Source organism: Rhincodon typus, chromosome 12, assembly GCF_021869965.1.
Source record: "Rhincodon typus isolate 14 chromosome 12, sRhiTyp1.1, whole genome shotgun sequence".
Taxonomy (NCBI): Eukaryota; Metazoa; Chordata; class Chondrichthyes; order Orectolobiformes; family Rhincodontidae; genus Rhincodon; species Rhincodon typus.
Window position 1 is genome coordinate 46,579,390 of NC_063343.1, and position 22,268 is coordinate 46,601,657.

Consider the following 22,268-nt stretch of genomic DNA (forward strand, 5'->3'; position numbering starts at 1 on the left):
TAGACTTCAAAATGTTCTCGTGGCTACTTTCAGGCTTACTCATTCTCAGGTACCCTCTAGGATGATTGTTTCCATGATGAACTTCTCTCGGGCTTTTTCTATCTTGTGTCATTGTTTCGCACTTTCTGCTTGTCTCGGTGTCTTCTCCATATTACTTCAATCAATCTGTGTCCAGAACAGACGCACGAGAATACCTGGAGGCTTAGCACTCAAACCGGAACTCCATTAACAAACATATAGAGCTGGACCCCATATACCAACCACTAAGGAACAAATCCAGAAGTGATGTCCCAGCAAACCGAGACACATAAATAACAAGCGGGATAGAACATCAACGCTTCACCGGAGGCGCACTGATGATGTCAACTCGTATGGTGTCGAAATGTCTGCAAGCAAACTTATCAGCTCGGCAAGCAAATCAACAACTGAACCATATAATCCATATATATTAATGTTGTTTTGGTAGCTGAGTCTTACCATAGAGGATGATGAATGTGGCTTAATCAAAATCAGAGTCATTTGGAAAAAGAACTCAGTTTAGGAAGTATTCACGTAAGAAGTATCCACAGTTCACAAAGAGGAAACTGTGGATAATCAGTTAAGTAGATCTTAAGATAACAAGGTGTAGAGCTGGATGAACACAGCAGGCCAAGCAGCATCAGAGGAGCAGGAAGGCTGGCGTTTCGGGCCTAGACCCTTCTTCAGAAATTCTCCAGCATCTGCAGTTCCTACTGTCTCTGAAGCAGTTCTTAAGGATTTGATTTAGAGAGGTAATTTCTCTGGACATGAATATCTGTAAATTGACGGTATTGGGAAATGTGTTGAAAATGTTTTTGCTGTGTGTTTAAAGATTTTTCTAAACTATCTAGACAGCTCTTGTTTCATTTCATCTTTTGTGTATGAAAGTTCTGTTTCATTGTTAAAGAAACTCAGCAGCCTTGTGTCACTATGTTTCAGTAAATGACCATTGCATTAATTAAGATTTTAAAAAATAATCAAGCCAGGTTTAATGCAGAGTTCTGAGTCCAGTAGTACTGTCAGCTGGGATCGTAGCAGGTGCAACCCCTAAACCTTCCAATGTTCCTTTTCTTAGGCCACACATACAATTGCAACATCCTATGTTTTGTTAGTTTTCATGAGACAACTCTTTCCACAGTCCTCAGATGCACATTGATTGGCTCCATCCCAGCTGAGCTGTTTGTTTTTTTTAAAACCCACAGTATGTGAATTACAATATCTTCTAATGTACTTCACTGTAGTCCTGTTGGTTCTACTCTGTATGAACTTCTACCCTCCAATACTATTATCAGAAACTACCTCAAATTCCTGATAACTAAGATAAAAGATCTAAGAGTATGATGATATTGTGGATTTATGATGTTATATAAAGTTATCTGGGTTTGATTGTATTGTATTATCGAAGGGTTTTAGAGTGTGATTACTATGTTATCTGAGGATATTATGATATCATGTTACAATGATGTTTTGCAAGGATATTACAGTATGATGGCACTGCAGTAATATGATTAGGCTGTGAATATTATGGTATGATGGTATTGCGATGTTATCTAAGGGTGTTAGGATACTGTAGTATTATCTAGGAATAATATGATGCAATGCATCTCATTGAGATTCAAAACCTTGCCCAATTATCTTACCGAAAGGAATTTTTGCAAGTTGACCAGTTGGGGTGTTGTCCTCTTGCTGTCTTTATTATGTTTCTTGAACAGAATTGTCATGTCAATGTAGAAATCCATTCAATGTCTTATGTTAGACATACTCCATGTATTGTGATAGATTATTTTTGTTGATTGACACAAAATGCATTTGGATTAATCTAAGAACAGTGACTGAGGGAGACTGTGCAAGCAACATCGTGGATACTACTTTCTAAACTTTGTTTATTCTTTCAGAGAATACTATCACAGGTATAGTACTACTGTAGATCAAATTGAGTGTTTTACCTAACCATGGCTGACATTTCATTTAGTTAACATAAGTATATAAAAAGAAAGCCTGTTGGAGATTAAACGAATATAGGAGCTCATTTTACAAATGCTATCACAGCAGTAATCAAGAAATGCAAAAGCACCAGTAACAGGACAAAGATCAGGAGTTCTTAGAAAATAGGCTAGGGGTATATGTGTTTAAAAAAAAAGCCTAAAGCTATAAACCAGTTTTTAAAAATTAAATTAGTAAAAGCCATTTGAGTCTTCAAGTCAACCAATTCCATAAACATATGCAAGGCTGTAGTGCAGCTATTTAAATTCATTAGGAAAAGTTTTATATACTGACTTAAGAAACCTATGGTTTATTAGGCTTTTACACAGAAAAATTGGGTGTATCTACTTTTCAAAACTGACCCACTAATTTCACAAGTGTTGATTCATATTACCACCAATCCCAATCATGACTTGACACACATAATCTTCTCAGGTCAGACACATCTCTATGAGCTTCAGTTCCATTCCTCAGTAATAATTTTTCTGAAAGAATTAATCACAGAATGGATTGCTTTGATGAGAGTAGCAGTATCTCGGGAATGACACAAACTGTTTCCTGGTAATGCTATCCAGTGAAGAAGAACGCTGATACTCACTAGGCTTTTGCAATCCATCAGTGTCTCATGAAGTGCAATGATGACCAAGCAGAAGTCTTTCCTCAGTAATTATTTGTCAGTTTAAACAAGTACTTCTCAAAATAACATTTCTCAATTTCTGGAAAATTAATTTTGGCCTGGCTTATCAATTGTCTAAGACGTTCCAAATAGCCAATATTTTACACTTTATGGGCAGAATCTTCCTGTTTTTGGACTTAGTCCAAAAGCTGGGTGGTTTCCAGAGGAGAAACCCACAGCCTACCAAGGTGTGAATGTCTACTGAATCTTCCGGCAATCTGCTGTTGCAGGCTTTCTGCCAGAATTAGGATCTCATACCAGGAAGGCTTAGCTACCAAGAGCCACTGGTCAATCAGAGTCTGGTAGCTCCAGAACTCAGCAGAACCATGGAGACTGCAGCTGCTGTTGAGACTAGGCCACCTGGATCTTTAGGATGGAGGGTTATCCACAGAATTGTGTTGTCTGGGACTGTACCATGGGGAGACAGAGAACGGTAAACAAAAGCAAGCACAGGTTGGTAGTTTTCAGTGGTCAACCCTCTGCCCTAAGTCCAGCCCCTTGATCATTCACAAATTAGGGCAGATCGAGGGACCCTCCTTCCTAAATTTACAGCCTGCCTACACTGGTGAACCAGGTAGGTAGACCAATTCTTTCTCAACCCAACCAATGCTGACATAATTGTAAACCTGGCAGAACAAGGGCCTTAAGTGGTGCTTAATTGACCTCAGTTGGCAAGAAGACAGGAAGGTTGGGTTGTCCCACCCAGGACTAAATTCAGAAAAAGTCAAGAAGGTGGCAGAGGTCTGGTCTGCCAACATCTCGTAAACTAAATTCACTTCCCTCGCCCAGGTCCTGAAGGTTCTGCCCTATAAGTTTGTTTTAAACATAGATCTTCTGATGGCTGTTCAAAGAAAGATCATTTGAGGTCATTAAAAATGTTTGATTTATTGAGCTTTCAATGTCATTTATTTCCAGAGGTTGTTCAGCTGATTCTCCCTGAAGATAAGAAGATCGGTGTAACCACAGTAACAGTGGGACTGAGTGCTGTCTTATCATGTGCTATTCAGGGCATCTTGAGACCACCAATCATCTGGAAGCACAATGGGATCATTTTAAATTTCTTGGATCTAGAAGATATCAATGTACGTGGTCTGTTGAACTAACATGTGTGGTAATTCTTTTGCCATTTTCACTTAATATGTTTACTTAAACTTTGGTGATTGTGTAAAACAGAAAATATAACATCAGCCATCCATTACACACCTCTCTACAGTTAAACTACCAATGAAGTCAATAGACTTAGTTCAAGAGTGATATATAATGGACAAGTGACCTAATATCATCCTGTTTCATGGCATCCACAAAAGACAAGACGCTCAAGTGAGCTGTAAATCTGCCAAATTCTCTAAGCCTGTTGTACACCCCTGACAAAGTTGCAATTTTTGTCTGTTGTTCCACTGTGCAATCATTCTTCTCTTAATTGGCACAAATTTTTCTTTAATATGTTTTCTTCTGTCACTGTGCATCAAAGCAAGCAATTATTTTAAAATAACCACAGGACTTTGAGGAATATTAATTTATTTGCCCTATAGCTATGCAAGGAATTTAGAATTATATCTCATTTATTTTGTTATGTTTCTACATGTTCAATAGTGGGATCAGAGACATGTAATTAAGTCCCAGTTGTTCTATGCTCTTCTCCCCTAAGCAGGTAGTGTGGCACAGTGCTGGCGTACTATTTTTGAAACAATTCCAAACTCCTTTTTTTGCCTAGTGTGTTTGCATCAGCTTCAGGACTGACAGAATTATTCCTTCCAAACTACCCCGGTACTTAAAACAATCATGGAACAGTCCGATTCAAATTACCTCAACACAAATACCTCGCAAAATGACAGGAAGTTGCAATGCATTGGATTTTGTTAGGCATCATCTACAAGTGAACAATCGCCCATTTTCTTTCAGAGCTATGATTGGCGGTGACAGATTGTGTTCATTTTGCACCACCTTGCTGGAAAAAGTGGCAAATTGCAAGAGTGGCTAGCTCATGAACCTCAGGATGACCAAATAGCATTTTTTCCTCTAACGCATATGCAATTCTCTCTTATTCTCCATGTCCTTTTCTTGCTTTTCTTTTCTTATAAAAACAATCTGACCGTGACATTTGCAAGTATTTTCTTCTTATTTTAATCATCTATAATCTGTCTATATTAATGCAACCTGAGAAACAATTCTCAAAGTTTCAATACATTCTATTGTTCAGCGATGCTCTAATTTTCTGAACAGCATATTTCAATTTTTGTGCTTATTTCTCACTTGGACTACCTGCTCTTCATTGTAAAACAGTATATTTTTCTGCTGCTTTTGCAGGATTTTGGGGATGATGGCTCTCTTTACATTACTAAAGTTACAACAATCCATATGGGAAATTATACCTGTCATGCTTTTGGCTATGATGAGCTTCTCCAGACCCACATCCTGCAGGTGAATGGTTAGTAAATGTCATACCTGACAGTCATAGATAGTCTTCAAATACCACATGACATGTAATCTGATTATTTTTCAATCACAAATTAAGTTTTATAAATGCTGGATTAGCTGCTACGGCAACTTGACATTTGTGGTATTTATGCTTTCCATATGCTTTGCATTCACTAAATATGTCATTAATAGCAAGATAATTGATCAGATGTAGCTAGATATTGCTGAAAAAATATTATTATGTTAATGATGCACACCATTATTAATGTGAACATTTGTTTGCTAATTCAGTGGATTAAGAGACAGGCCATGACATGAGGAACACCAGAAATTGCTGCTTGATTTATCATTTCTTTGCTTTGCAAAACAAATATCATATCCTTTTCCCCATTATTTTAAAACCTCGCTAGCTTCCCACAGTAATTAAACTCAGCAAGGATTGGTAACTGTTTTAATAATGTGTGAACTGTTAATTCAGAAGCAGTCAAGCTCTCTGACCAAATATTTAATTGAACAAAACTGTGTGCGTCATTATTTTGGGTGATAAATTTTTGTTTGACAGCTTTAAAAGGTCAAATTGTATTTTTTTTTACTTTCTTTCTCACTAGTGGCTTTGTGTCTTTTCGAACTATCTTAAAATAGTTTTTTTTTCACCTCTTTATTTTTCTTTCTATATCTGATTTTATTAATACACCCTTCTCTGACATTCCTTTATTGTGCCTTTTTTATGGTGTTATCAACTTACACTTCCAGCACAAACATGTTTTCAGTTGAAGTTTCAGAAAATAAAAAATCTAACAGGGCACACTGCAAGGTGCCTGGCTCCAGCAAAATCTATTCCATTAATTTATTTTGAATTAACAGGCATGAGTGACCCGAGATAAGAATTAATGCCAACAGCCGCCTTATCCTTCAGATTAGGCCAGCAACACTTGACAATGACAGTTGAAGATTTCACATCTGTTTCACCATCAAAGTCACAACAGAATACTGTCAGGTTGTGGGCTAAATTTGTACATAATAACTTTGCACAGAAGTATCAGAAGAACGCCTGATGACGTTAATGGTACAGCGTTGGATGTTGCTCAAACCCCAATCTCAACCCAAACAGCACCAGTTTCCTGTTCAGGGATCCGATGGGGTGTATTTCCCAGACATTCTTCTGAAATTGCTACATAAGATATTATAACATGAAAATAACCACTATGGTTGAATATAAAAGCAAAATACTGCAGATGTACAAAATCTGAAATAAAAGCAGATGGGCTTGAAACATTCAGCAAGTCAGAAAGTTGAGAAGCATCTGTGAGGAAAGAGACAGAGTTAATGTTTTAAGTCTGTAACTTTGCATCAAAACCTATCACAATTTTTCTGTAATCTAAAGCACAGGTCTCCAAACTGTTTGAGTTCCACTAACCTGGCCTCTTGGTGCATTCATGACTTTAATTGCTCGACTATTTGTGGTTGAGTCTTCAAGTCCCTAGGCCCCAACAACTGGAAAACCTCCCTACACCTCTCTGTCTCAACTTCCTCCTTTAAGAAATTTGTCAAATCTGTCAGAACCAATATTTCCTTAGGTGGCTCGATGATGTGTCTAGGACTAGATGCTATCCTTTACTGCAAGCAGATTTGAAGCTGGAGGGAGCATGTAACATCCAGCAGGGGGCCTTTTATGCTGCCTTCTGCCTGCTCCAAACCTCTCTGCTGATTATCTAGCAATTTAATAACCACTTAAGGGCCTCCTTCCATGCCCACTGGTATTTTATCCATTTCCAGGCCAACACATGCCCCATGAGAAGCCCAGCAGTTTTAGTTGTGATTGCTGTGTCCTTCCTTTTGCAGGTCACCTGATCCATTGTGACCACACTCCCGAAGGTCATGATTGGCAGTTCTTATTATCTAAATTCTGATATTATTAAGGTATTTAATTGATCATCTTGGTAACTTATTTCACATTGTGCCTAGTGGGACTAGAGTGACAGTGCAGTCCTCCAGCTTTGGTCATAACATCCTCTATATTTTATTGGCTGTTACAGAAATATGGAAAAGAAATGAATAACCTTGCAGCATAGGTAAGGAAGAATTGAGTTTAGATTCCCTTGAATAGTCATCCTCAACTTCTTATTTTGTGAGACTCAAGCAAGAGCAAGAAGTATTAGAAAAGCTCAACAAGTCAGATAAAAAGAGTTTTGATCCAATTTCTGCAGGCCCCTGCATTTGGCTAAATACTTAGGTAGATCCAAAAATTAGTGCAATGCATCATTCTCCCTTGCCATGATTTTACAGGTGTCATGAGAGGTATTGGGTAGGTCTCCTGCATGTGGCCCACCTAAGGCCTTTAACTCAGCAATAAATGCAGAAGAAAAGGCCTCAACCCAATGTCATCTGAGTTAGTCGTTAAGAGGAAGACGCCTGAACCCAAAACCTAGCCTGAAGTGTAACCCCTAAGCTGCTCCTGAGTGAAATAAGGTTTGCTTCCTAGGCATCCCTATGACATAATTCCACAGAGGCCAGTGTCCCACCATCACATCACCCTTTATTTACATATGGAAAGTCCTTGACACTGATCCAGCTCCCTCAGAGCCAACTCTCAGAGTATCAGGATGTCTGACACTCTTGTTTTTATGTCAGCCAGGGCTCCCTGATTGGACCAGTCCAAGTCAGGGAACTCATATTCTATGAGGTCCACCTGGCTGACCTTGTTACAATCACTACACTCTATACCAAATGGAGGTATCAGTCTCACAGCCCATTTCTTCATATTGACAGAACTGATAAAGCGTCATTAAACCTGAAAAAGCAACACCATAGGATAAATTATAAACTGAAGGAAAGCTTCCCATAGCTCAGAATAAATTTCGGGGGTGAGCTCATGTTCACGTGACCATACGCTCCCACTTTAATTTGTCGGTTGATGGCTGTTTAATTAATATGAAGCAGGAATTCCCACTGCGTCCAGTGGGAAGTCCTGCCATATGGAGCTACCAGCCAATCAGAGGCCAGTAACCCTGTGTCACACCTACCCTGGTGAACACTGCTGGTATTGCAAAAGGGCCAGGAGGAAGGAGAACCAGAGATTTGCCCAAACCTGGGAAAGTTCAATATCTCATCAATGGCAGCTCCCAGAAAGGAAGGATGGATCTGGGGAAGGCAAAACAGTGGGGATTGCAAATTGACATGGAGTTGGTGGGGAAGCGGGAAGGAGGGCAGGAGGTCCAAGGGAGGACTCCCCTCCCCACCTCACCCCCTGCCCCAGGCCTCTGTTTGCACTGACCAGAAGCCTGTAGGTTAGACGTGCCATGTTACACATTGAGCCCACTCTCTCTTGCCACCTGTTACATTGCAGTGGCCGAGAAATGAGTTACTTAATTAGGTAATAGTTAGCCAATTAAATATCTGAACTGGACCACAGGGTGGGGCACTCACCCACATCTGCCCTGCCATCGAGGGTGTGTGGGCCGCACTGGGTACACCTTCTAATTTATGAGGCCACCCACCTGTTTTACAGCCCTTAGGTACAAAACCATAAAATTTAGCCGCATTCCACCTTAGGAACGCACTCAATTAAGTGTTTAAAATTTTGTGTTTCCTATTTCAAATTTCCATTGCCTGCAATACTTTGCTTCGTGACCATGTGAGGTAAATTGAAAGTTCCCAAATTGCTTCTAATTTAAATGATGTTGTAGTCACTACCTATAATGTATCTTACACACATTCTTTCTTCTATGACAAATGCTGCATTATCGTTATAGGATGAAGAGAGTTCTATCATTACCTGTTATTGTCATTCCGATGTCTGATATTCAAGAGAAACTCTCTTTCTTTTTCTGTGTTTGTAGTTCCTCCAGTAATCAGAGTATATCCCGAAAGCCAGGCACAAGAACCTGGTGTGAGTACCAGTTTAAAATGTCATGCTGATGGAATTCCTAACCCCAAAATTACCTGGCTGAAGAATGGTCTAGATATTACTTCAACATTACCTAACCAACTGGTGCTATTAGGTAGTATCTAATTTCATTGGCATCCTTTGTTTTCGAATGTAGTAGTGATATTTGCTTTTATACTGCATTTTGTCACATCGTAATGACACAGGACCATATGAGAAACCTCCATTAACATTCAGAGACTGCTTAACAAGGCAAATACAGCTTCTTTTCTACATTTGTGGACTTGCAATGTTCCACAGTCAGCCGTTAGCTTCATCAGTGATAAATCTATTTTACTGTGAACGAATATTGCAATTGGACTCAGAGCTCTTCTATTCTAGGTTTATTCAAAGTTTTAAATTGCCCATGCCTGTTTCTGATTTCCTCAGCAGCATCACAGGAACCCCTGGCTGTATAACAGCTATGGAAAAAAAATAAAACTTGGGGCCAAGGTCAGATGGAAACCTCTGAGGGAAGATTAGTGGGACTAGGGGTGCTGTTTCCTCTGGCCATGATAACCTTCTTGGTTCCACTAGAGTGTTTTCCAAGACTGTAGCAATGAGACATTTGGCTGGTGGCTTCCCCACATAGCAGGGAGTTACCCTACTGTTGGCAAAATGCTTCTAGCCCTGGAATTATGTGAAGTGGCTCCCTGCATCCACCAAGCAGGTAACCGCTCCATGTCTGCTCCTGCCAATCAGACTCCCTGAGATTTTACCAGGCCCCCACACCTCCTTCCTTACTTCTCAGGGCCTGGTAAAGTCTTTGCAATTTTGTAGCAAGCTATCACACGGAGCAACAAAATACATCAGCAGATATAAATTGAGTCTGACTTGTACATTTATATGCCACAAAAGAGTTTTTTTTTCTCAAACAGTGAGACAGCGTTCAAAAAAATCCAACCAGAACATCTGAATCTTGACTGGTCTATGTTAGGAAAAATTCTGGGGTCCTCTAATTAATCTCTCTCATTTGTAATGCATTTCCTGGAAACAGTTTGGGAAACATGGGAGTATTAAAAATGCAGGCATTAGATTAAAACAGCTGGGTTGTAATTAATTATGATAACAGAATAAAGTTCAATGAAGCAACAGCTTTAAAGATTCATGTGTGAAACTCATCTGAAGGGCAGTTGTGTTATCCAGGGTACTAGAGACTGTGTTCTTGAAAAAAGCATTGCATTGCAGTGTGTTTGATGGTACAATGCAGCAGTATTTTATCATTCAATGCATCAAACAGCTTGGACATACAAGTTCCCCAAGGTCAATAATTGGATCCCATGTTCTTGTGAGAAGAGGAAATAGGAAGAAGACATTTTAAATTTCAGATAGTGGCTACTTCTTTAGCAAACTATAACCAAGGCACCCACCTATCCTTCACATTGTAGAAAATGTTGCAGAGAGAATTAGAGCAGCAAAATGAAAAAGAAAATGTATCTCTAAAGTGGTCGTAGTTACAAATGAATAATGATGGATAATAATTGACTGAACTGTTTTAATGGATTAATGACTTCTGACAATGTAAGGAGCTGAATTAATATTGATTGACATGATCATTAACCCAGCATGTTTCAGCTTCAGCTATGTATTGCAGTCAGCTTGTAACACTGGCATCAGCAACTCCACTAAGCCTAGCATTCAATAAAGGCAGCACATCAAACAAAGGACAGAGGTGAGAAAAGATAGAATGTCTAAAATGATTCCAATTGTTCTCTAACTGATTGGCATTTAAATTGTGATCTCAATGTGAGACTGCCACTTTTAAAGACAACCCCTTAATTTTAAAATTTTCATTCCTGAATTTCTGTCTGCCCTCCTGATCTGTGGAATTTTCTCCAACCTTACAAACCTCCAAGATCTTTGCACTTATCCAATTCGAATGTTTTGCATCCCCAGTTTTCATTGCTCCACCACACAGCAACATTGTTTATATGAGTGCTAAATTCTGGAATTTTCTTCCTAAACCTCTCCATATTTCTACCTCTTTCCTCTTTTAATACATAGATTAAAATCTATTTACTTTATCAAGTTTTCGGTCCCTGTCGCACTACTTTAACATTTCCTTACATGACTCGATGTGCAATTTTGTTTGACCATCACTCCCATGAGGTACCATGACAACATTAAATGGAAGCTATTGTTATGTCTAAGTCTCTGAACAATAACTGTTGATAATTACTTTGTTTTGTGCATTCTTGTTTGTGTTCTGTGTTTCTATAGCAAATGGAGGTGAAATTCACATTAACAGTGTGCGTTATGAAGATACAGGGGCATACACTTGCATTGCAAAGAACGATGCAGGAGTTGATGAAGACATCTCGTCGCTTTTTGTCGAAGATTCAGCTCGAAAGACTCGTATGTCCAAAATGCATTAAACCACTTGTTATTGAACTCTGAGCTAATTTGCTGTACAAAAAAAGGTGGAGATAACACCAATTCTTGATCATACAGATTGTTACCATGAGGGAACTGAGTATCATAATGTGTTAGAACACTGTTCTATTCTCTCCAGTATTCTGGTAGAAAGTCTTCTGTCTCTGCCAACTGCTTGAAATGAATTTAGAAATGTTTCTTAGATCATGAGTTGACAGGACCAACTGATATAAAATTAGAGTTGTCAGTCCCAATAGAAATAATTTAAAGAGCTGACAGAGGACTAGCACAGCAGCATGTAGCACAGTCGCATATGTAGAATTTCAAAGCCGATGGGATATGAGCATGTCAGACAAACCAACTCTACATTAAGATATCTTTTTTTTTCAAATTAGAAGTTAACAATTAGGTTCAAAGAAATATAATCACTACCATTAATGCAGCAAATTAAGGAAAAGAAAGTCTTGTTAAACTAAAAGGCTGAAGCACCAAGTCTCAACTTCTGACTCCACGGGCACTCCTCATAGAGACCTGAATGATATGAGCAAAGGCAAAATTTGTGGCATCATCTGGAGAGGTCCATCCTGATGTCAGGAGCAAGTCGCTTCATCTTTCATGTATCTGCAGAGAGGTGTGGCAAGTTTCTCACTCAGCAGTAATGAGTTACCAATTAAGCATATTGTTGTTTGTTAAACAGCTTATTAATGCCACAACTTGCCTCAGTTATATTAAGAGAACATAACTCATATAATCCCTACAGTGTGGAAACAGACCCTTTGGCCCAACAAGTCCACACTGACCCTCAGAGCATCCCACCCAGACCATCTCCCCATAATTCACCTAAGCTACACATCCCTGAACACTATGGGCAATTTAGCACGGCCAACCCACCTACCCTACACATCTTTGGACTGTGGGAGGAAACACACGCAGACACGGGCAGAATGTGCAAACTGCACACAGACAGTCACCCAAGGGTGGAATTGAACCCAGGTCCCTGGTGCTGTGAGGCAGCAGTGCTAACCACTGAGCCACCATGCCATTTTGCCATCTTAACCAAGTGCACTGAACAAGCTAGATGCTGAGAATTTTCGACATGGATGTCAGAGTGGATAATGTCAGCTTACTGCTGGCTGCAAGGAGCCTCCATGTTGTCCAGGACCAAGCAGCACCCCAGGGCATGCTCCACAGGACAAAACCACGCATACCGCTCATCCACAGACATTGGCACCTGACATTTGCTCATAATCCTTGTGGCTCCTCTCTGTTCCACTTGCAGAATGTTTGGGAATCACAGACCTGCATTTCAGGGCACACTGGCAACTAACATTGAAGTTTGCTGCAAGGAGACATTGCACATGAAGATAGACACCGAACTCACAGATTGGATCAGGCTGCATCTTAGAGGTGCTTGCTTGCTCTGGCTCATTGAGCACCTACCCACATGCTCACCAGCTTTCCAATTGCCTTACTATGTTGTGCCAATTAGGACAGTCACATAATTAGGTACTCTACCCTGCCAGCCACTAGTGCTTAGTAAAGAGAGGCTGACATCTTTTTGTGTGCTAGGTCAAAGTCGCATCTGTACCTTTGCCAGAAGCTGACGCAGTAAACATACTTCATGTGCAGAAATCAAGCAAGCCATGTCCCAAAGCCTTTGGGGTATAGACCTTACTGATGTGCTTGGAGGCACCTATCAGTTAGGGGTTTCTGGCATAATAGGTCAAGGGCAGTCTCCCATACAGTCATGTACCCAGTTTGGGTGTTCTGGGTCAGGGTTTCATGCTCTATAATCTGGGCAGTGGTTCATGGTAAGTCCTGTGGTTTCACAGAGGCCAGTCTGGGGAGGGCAGAGCTATACAGTTGGGGAGATGTACAGGCATCGGTCAGGGCTCTGGGCAGTTCTTATTCAGAAGTGTCTGGTTAGGTCACTGAAGGAGTTAGGCCACCGTCAGTCTGTCAGGTCAATGCAGAGAAGCTAAAGAGAAAGGGCGTTTGGGTCCGACCTGGCGGTGGGGGCGCTGCTACAGGAAGGAGACTTCAGAACCTATTCATTGGGAAAGCGGATAACAGTTCTGAAGTGGAGAGCAGCTGCATTTGTCAGAGGGGAATATGGTAAAGCACAGTTGGGAGCAGTGTTCCAGGAATGGCTTTTGGTAAGACAGGGACAGAATTGGATGAAAGGGACACCATAGGAATAGAGTGGGGTGTTTGGTAAGATATAGCAAGAAACCTCACTGGACCTTGTAGCAAACCCATTGCAAGAGGCACTGAGCCATGAAAACATAAGATTCAGACCATTACGTCTTAACAGAGACTGCACTAAATGGAAAAGCAAGACAGAAGCAATGTCTAGCTGAGTGAGCAAAGCACAAAACAACAATGCAAGGCAGGGATGCTGTGGCCATCCAGGAAGGGGCAAAGTAAGTGAATGATGCTATTGCGAGAAAACAGCCCAGAGACACAGCCTGGTCCAGTCCCTTAGCTGGGTTCATGACCCTGAATGCATGGTGCCCTTGCTGCAGCATTATAGCAATAGTTATTATTACAACCTGAGATGCAGCAGTGAAGTGCACAAACTTCCTGCAAGTGGATTGGAGATGTGCCCTGAGGGATCTTAGAGGCTGGCATGTGGCAGTGCCCATGGAGTATGCCATGAAAAGCTAGTGCCTGGTGTCCAGCTTGGAGGTCATTCAGAGTAAATGGTAAGCTGGATCTGCCAGGTGATGACTGTGGTTTCCATGTCAAGTTTTCTCAATGTCTAATATGTTCACTGAGATTGTTAAGATTGATGAGGCGTGTTGGGTTGTCAATGAGGTATTTGACCAGCAATGATTCTCTGTAACTGCCAACACCTGCTAATGAGTGAGGAACTTACCAGACTGCCTCTGAAAAGCATGAAAGATGGAGCAAGGTGCTCCTAACATTGAGGTGGACCTCAGCAAACACTGATTCTACCACAAGTTCATAGAAAACTTTGAAACATTGAGGAAAGGAGCTGGAGTAGGCCATTTGGCCCTTCAAACCTGGTGTGCGAATCAATATGATCATGGCTAATCATCTAACCCAGTATCCTGTTCCTGCTTTCTCCCCATACCTTTTGAACCCTTTAGCTCCAGGAACTATATCTAACTCCTTCTTGAAAATATTCTGTGTTTTGGCCTCAACCAGTAGGGAATTCCACAGGCTCATCACTGTCTGGGTGAAAAATGATTCTCCTCATCTCAGTCCTAATTGCTGACCCTGTATCCTTAAACTGTGGACCCCTGGTTCTGGACTCGTGGTCATTGGGAACATCCATCCTGCATTTGGCCTGTTGAGTCCTATTAGAACTTTATAGTTTTCTACCATATCCCCCCGCCTTATTCTTCTAAACTGCCTTGAATATAGTCCTAACTGATCCAGACTCTCTTCATAATTCAGTCCTACCATCCGGGAATTAGCCTGGTAAACCTTTGTTGCACTCCCTCCATAGCCAGAACATATTTTCTCAAAGAAGACCAAAACTGCGCACAGTACTCCAAGGGTAGTTTCACAGACGCCCAATGCAACCACAGCAAAACATCCCTGCTCCCTACTCGAATTCTCTTACTATGAAGGACGCATACTGTTTATCTTCTTCACTACTAAATGCTTACTTTCAGTGACTGGTGTACAAGCCAGCTAGCATGTAGCACTCCCTATTTAGGTAAACAGGAGGATTAGTGGCAGAAGGGCCACCTGGCTTTAAAAAAAACTCCTACCAAATTCAAAATTGAGGGTTGATATGAAGGTGACAATGAGCATCATGGCAATCCCACATGGCGTGTGGAAAAAGTTAGTTGTCTCAACAAAGTCCCAATCTTTGTAGTATATTTTATATAAGCTATCATTTAGGGTCAGCGACCATATCATACTGGCAGTGGTGTTTGATCCAAGAAACCACATCGTTATGACAACAAGTAGCATTAAAAACTAAGGCTGACAGCTGTTTAGTGAGTGATAGACAGTACTGAAATAGGGCAGCTGTGAAAAGAATTTCTCCTGATGGTAAATCCTCATCGTCTACCTGAGTTCAGAGATGTTGTTACAACTACAACCAAAATTAGTGCTACAACCCATATGGATGCACAACAACCTCAAAAGAGAGAGAACATTATGTGAGTACTCTCTCTTTAAACAAAGGCCACAACTGGGCTAACTTAAGAAAAAAGGAACTTTACAAGTGTTAAAGAGCAGATCCCATTTAATAAAGTACAGAAAGGAAGTACCAATAATTCTGCTTTCTATAAAAGCCTTATCTGTATCCAGTCATCAGATTTCACCATCTTGCTCTTTAAAATGGTGCACAAACAAGCAAAAAAATGTATGCATAATGTCATCACCTCTTTTTGATATGAATACCACCTACAGATGCAAGCTACTACTTTTAAAGTAGTAATAAAGAAAAGCCACACCAATTTGTTTGGAAACAGAACAGAAGATGCATTACATTACTCTGCAGATTTTTATGCTGGCATTTTAAAGAGTTTGGCAAAGATCGAAAGCAAATATCTAGCATGAATTGGCAAACCACTGACAGAGCTTCCATTATTTAGGATTAATCTTCACTTCCTGGGTCAACACACAACTTCTAAAGAAAGACAAACTATCGAACTCCTTAAATAAAAACAGAAAGAGCTGGAGAAACTCAACAGATCTGGCAGCATCTGTGAAGAGAGAAGCAGAGTTCATGTTTCAAATCCAATTTAATAATTTTTTGGACCTTCAGGATTTATTCAACCATTTCTGTTTTTATTTCAGATTATGCATTTCAGTCAAATTTCTTATAGCTTTGGGAAAAGAAGAATTTAGAAGAGTTAAATCCTTTATTATTTCTAATGATGACTGTAAAGATCCTGACAAAACTTTCCCAATTTTAGTAGACCAGCTTAAGTTTGAGTCATCAGCTGGGTAAAATATTTGATTAATTTGTTGGCAGGTGTTGATACAAAAGTACACAATGGAATTTCAACAACAGTAATTTAGCTGAAAGGCTAATGGAACAGGTTATTTTCTCTCCACCTATTAAATCCTTCAGAAAGGCACTTCTGTGCAAATTTAATGTATTGCTAGAAGAAGGACGCACAATTGAAGCAAATGTGGCTGCGTAACAACATCTTCAAGTGTTTTACTCTATGAAAAATATTGTGCCCGTCAACAGCTTCAACAAAGCATCCAAATCTTGTATGCAATGTGGCTTGTCTCACAACAGTACCCAGCATTTCATGACATCCACGCTAACCCCATTTCCCTGCACATGTCCCATATCCTTCTCAACCTTTCCTATCCATGTATACATCCAAATGTCTTTTAAATGTTATTAATGTACCCACCTCAACCACTTCCGCTGGCAGCTCATTCCATATGCGTACCACACTCTGTGTAAAAAAGTTGCCCCTCCAGTTCCCATGTATTCTTTCTCCTCTTACCTTAAACTGATGCCCTCTTGTCCTCAATTCCCCAACCCTGGGAAAAAGACTGAGTGCATTCACCTATCCATGCCTCTCAAGATCTTATACACTTCTATAAGATCCCCCCTCAGTGTCCTACACTCTAAAGAAAAAAGTCCTAGCTTGCCCAACCTCTCCATATAACTCAGTCCCTTGAGTCCTGGCAACATCCTTGTAAATTTCTACTGCACCCTTTCCAGTTTAATAAGATCCTTCCCGTAGTTAGGTAACTAAAACTGAACACAATATTCCAAGTGCACCCTCACCGACACCCTGTACAACTGCAACATAACTTCCCAACTTCTATACTCAGTGCCCTAACTGATAAGGCCAGTGTGCCAAAAGCCTTCACTGCCCTGTCTACCTGTGACTCCACTTTCGGAAAACTGTGCACCTGAACTCCAATGTCCCTCTGTTCTACTACACTCCATAAGACCCTACCACTCACCATTAAAACTCCTACCTTGATTTGACTTTCCAAAATGCAACACCTCACACTTATCTATATTAAACCCCATTTGCCATTTCTAGGCCCACTTCCCCAGCTGATATTCAACCACAATCTGTAACCTCATGACCTTGCATATCCCCATAGAATTATGCAGAAAGGAATGCCAGAAGCAGCATCAGGCATACCTAAAAATGAAGTGTCAGCCTGGAGAAATTATGACACAAGATTTCTTGTGTGTAAAAACAGTGAAAGCAGCATGCAATATGTAGGGATAAATCATTACACACCTAACGGACTGGATCTAAGCTCTGCAATCCTGTCATATCCAGTCATCAATGGTGTTGGACAATTAAACAACTCACTCGAGGTACTCAAATATCCCTGTCCTCATTGATGGTGGAGTCCAGTGCATCAGTGCACAAGACAAGGTATTTGCATCCATCTTCAGCCAGAAGTAATGAATGGATGATCCATCCCAACTTCCTCCTGCTGTCTCCAACATCACAGATGTCAATATTTAACTAATTTAATTCACCATGCAAGATATCAAGGACAATAAAGGGTGGACAAAAAATGGTAGCCTAGCCAGCAGTGACAAATCCCGTCAAGGACTTTTTTTTTAAAATCTGTATTTTTTTCTATAGTTCTTCCCTCACTGACCAAACCTTTGGTGACATTTCCTAACACTTGTTCCTTTGGCTCAGAATCTTTTTTTTCTCTAATTACACCTCTTTGATGTGCTTTAGGACATCTTTGCACATTTATGGTGTTTTATAACTTCATGTTGTTGTTAATATTAAATTGAGTAATTCGATTGAGTTAACACTCATCCAGTTGGTCAGATGCTGCATTAACAAGTTACCAGGTCTGCAGAAGGTTCCAATAAATAGAGCTAACATTTTTCTAAATACGTGAGAAAATCTAGAAAAAAGGAAATTCTGAGCTTATGATTAAAACAAAGTGCCAATTATGTTTTTATATATTGTCACAGCTCTGTACATTACTTTTGTGTTCCTGCTGAATGTTATGCCTCTAGGCTTTTCATTTAACTTTGGCTGCAGTAGAATTTAACTAAAGAGTGTTTTATGAGATAAATTATTATGTGGCTTATAGCTTCCTCATGGTAAATTGCAATTGCTTTTTTTTCACACCCTTAATTTTATCTCAATTAAAATTTGCATTATTTTTAGGCAGTTGCTGGGAGGATGCCACTGAAAGGCAGGAAAGTGTGAAAGGAAGGGCATCTAAAATTTTAGCTTCTTGAATGTCTAAAATGTAGAGACTAAAATAAAACAAGATAGGATCAATGTGACTCTCATAATATAGAACAGAACCAAGCTGGTTACAGAAACTATAAAGAAGAACTGAAAATGGATGGCAATAAAAACGAGAATAGATTAGTGGATAACTTAAAAAGGATCACAGAAATATTTAATGTACATAAATTCATAAAACATATAGTCAGAGAAAAGATGGATCAATTCAGCAGCAAACAGGAATTTTTCTAAGGGAGGCAGAAGACATGGCTGAGGTAGTAAATAAGTAATGCATCAATAAAAGGGCAATGTGGGTCTACCTACAGTACGTGGACTGCAACTATTCAAGAACGCAGCTCACCACCTCCTTCTCAAAGGCAAATAGGCAAATAGGGACAGGCAATAAATGCTCACTTCCCATGAGTGAATAATAAAAATTGTAGAGCATATTGCCAATGGCACAGTAAAACAGGAAGTGCTTAAATGGTGTTGCCCAGATGTTAGTATTAGAACAACTGTTCTATTTTACATATAATGATGTGGACATGGGTATGCAGGTCAAAATTTCAAAGTTTACAATTGTCACAGAAATCAGAAATGTAGGATGATTGTGATAGTCATCAGTAGGACATAAACAAATTGGTGAAATGTGCAGACATTCAGGAGTTAAATGTGGAGAAATGTGAAATCACGCACTGATAAAAAGAGGAGAAGCAGAAATATGACTAAATGTTACACTGTGAAAGGGAATATAGGATCAGAGAAAGCAGGGAGTGTTATGACCACAAAATCTAGAAGATCGTAGGAAAAGAAGGCTATTAGTAAATCGATGGTTTTATACTGCTAAAGTCCCAGCTGTAGTGTTTGGTCAAATTCAAGGTTACTTAGAAAGGATGCTAATGCCTCAGATAGAATGTAGAGGAGATTTACAGGAGAGATGCCTGTACTGTGTGTGTAGAATTTCAGTTTCCTGGAAAAATTAGAAAAGCTGGAGTTATTCTCAGATGAAAGTAGATTAAGGGGAAAGATTCAAAATTAGAATATGACAAAGAGCCAGTAACCAGAGAATAAAGATTTAAGGTAGTTGACTCTCTTGCAGAGCCGACATTGGACATTGGGTTGAATGACCTTCTGTGTTGCAACATTCAATGATATAGTGAATAGTAGAATTCATTTGATACATTTTTGTTGCAAGCAGGAACATTTAAGATTATTTAACAACTTCGATGAACAGAAAAAGGAGACTTCCATTCCATCAGTCTGGGCTCAATTTCAACTTAGGTTCCAGTGTGATGGGGTAGTGTGTATTACCCAGTTCTTTCCAATTTTCATGAGTATTTAGTTATTTGCTTGACATCGTTAAAAATGTTCCATCTTCATGAAAATACATTTCACAAACTTTAGAAAGGGCCAAAGAAAACTGGATCATTTTCATAATCATGTCATCACACATAGTGACACAATATGTTTCAATGTGATTCATATCATCGTGGCTTTTAGACCAAAATAAGAGCAGATCTTCATGAAGATGATATCTTTTTTTGTAAAATAATTAATATTTCTGTTTCTTCACATCTTCTAAGTTTTCTTCTTGTGGTGTTTCCTCACAGTCTGATAATCCAGCAAATATAAATCTTTGAAGATTGACAGTGGCTCCAACAGTCTGAATCTAGACTTCAAACTCCAAGGCAGTCTATTTAGTATCCTCTGGCTGAACATTTCATTTCCAATAAAATCAAAAGAATATGACCAACAAAAGTCAATTACCTGAAGTTTTATGGCAATTTTATATTAATACTGTGAACATTTTGAGAATGATTTAAAAGGCTTTAATTTCACTGGAGTTGTGAATAATTCAGTAGCACATCTTGAAGCACTGAAATGAATTATGACCTTTAAATCACCTTTGCCTCTTTTTTAAACAACGTACAATAAAAACATCGTGGGTAGTTTCTTCATTGGGAGAAAGGTCATGCATGGGTAGTTTTCTGTTCATATTGTTTACTCAGCAATGGCGGACTTGTGATTCAGTAGTAAAGTAAGACTTGTATTTATCTTGTCTTTTAGAACTGCCAAGTTCCTCTAAATGCTTTACAGCCGATAAAGTTATTTTGGTACAGTCACTGTGGTGATGTAGGATTTTAGTTTGGTAATTATCAGCAGTTTTAGATGGAAGTAAAGTATTGTAATTATAATTTTTTAGAAAGAAGCTAATGAATATGTATGTTGTTACTTTCACTTAGTGTAACGAGTCTATAAATAGACTTGCTGCTACAGAGGAATCTATTATTTGGGACTTCCTGATTTTCTTAGCTACTGAATGACACATTTTTCAGATCAGACCCTGTGCATCACAGAACAACTCTATTTACACTTCAAACTCCATCCACACTATTGTGAACCAAGAGTTTATCGGGAGCCATGTGAATGTAACCCAAGAAATGTAACAACGTAGCGACACCTAACTGGCGATATACAGCACCTCTTTTCCCAATGCTTATAATTAAAGTATGATTCAACATGCACACTTCCCTTTCAGATACATTTGATAAAAAGTTGTGTAATAACATTAGTTCAAATAAAATAGACTTAAGACACTATAGTGAGCAATGCTGTTAAAAACAGGCAACTCCCAAGATAAGCAGTTTTGCAGAAAGAGTTGCCCCCCTCTGATCATTTTTGATGTCTCGATCCAGTTCAAAAGAATATTAGTGTACAACAAGGATCCCACTTCCATTTCCATCTTTCCCCTCAAATCTATGGAAGATAAGAGAATTAAACAATTTGAGAAAGGGGTTACAAACAATATTAAATGCATTTATGTTTAAAAGTAGTCTTATTTTTAATGATAATATATATGAAGAGCTTTTGCGTGTGTGAATTAAGTAAAATTTTTGACATATTTTTCCCTTTCTTTAAATCATTTTCTGGCTTTCTCCAATCTCTGATGCTGCAGTTGCAAACATACTGTGGCGAGAGGAAGGTACTGCAGTGCATTGTTGTGTTGTAGTGATCATGTGCTTGTCCACTATTTGTAACACAATTTATTACTTCTAATAACAGGTCCTTCTCCGTACTGTGCCTCTAAGTCTAATATTCCCACTACCTCTCAGACAGGCTGCATCTTTTGAGAGCATCATCCCAATTTTACTTACTCTTTTCAAAGTATATACAAAGAAACTCTACATTATCTTGAGTCTGCTAACAATGGAACACCTTCCAAGAGAGTATTTATGATCCACAGACAGCAAATAAAATCATCAAACCATTCTTTGTCTGTCTATACATGATAATTGGATATTGTTACATTATAATTAAGTTTTCGCAGCTTTTTCGAAGGAAGTGCAGCACATGTTTTTAACATATTACTATGTAAGAGTCTTGTGGCTTATTAGGTAGCATCCCTGCTTCTGAGCCAGTTGGTTAATGTTCAAATGTCATTCCACTACTTGTTGGCTGCAGAAAGACTGTTCTCAACAGCCTAATGATGGGCCTCCACAGCCTGACATCTTTCCAACTATCCCCTAAAAGGGAAAACATTCGTACTAAAGAAACCTGATTATGTACAATTGACACAGGAATTAGTTTCACCCTTACTAATATCATTGTGTGCTTGCAGATGAACCAAAGGTTTGCCAAATTTTTTAGTAATAGTTTCCATTTAATTCAAAGTCTTTAGAGCTTAGAATGTCCATCC

The 22,268-nt window shown here is 39.3% G+C and overlaps 1 protein-coding gene across 1 annotated transcript in view; it reads left to right on the plus strand.

Moving 5' to 3' along the window:
• LOC109927336 (follistatin-related protein 5-like) overlaps nt 1-22,268 on the plus strand; it is a 499,489-nt gene that overhangs the window by 454,979 nt on the left and 22,242 nt on the right. Inside the window, exons 6-9 of the mRNA XM_048603747.1 lie at nt 3,593-3,759; nt 4,985-5,105; nt 8,935-9,096; nt 11,241-11,375. Of these exons, the coding sequence (XP_048459704.1) occupies nt 3,593-3,759; nt 4,985-5,105; nt 8,935-9,096; nt 11,241-11,375 (585 nt within the window). The remainder of the gene's footprint in view (nt 1-3,592; nt 3,760-4,984; nt 5,106-8,934; nt 9,097-11,240; nt 11,376-22,268) is intronic.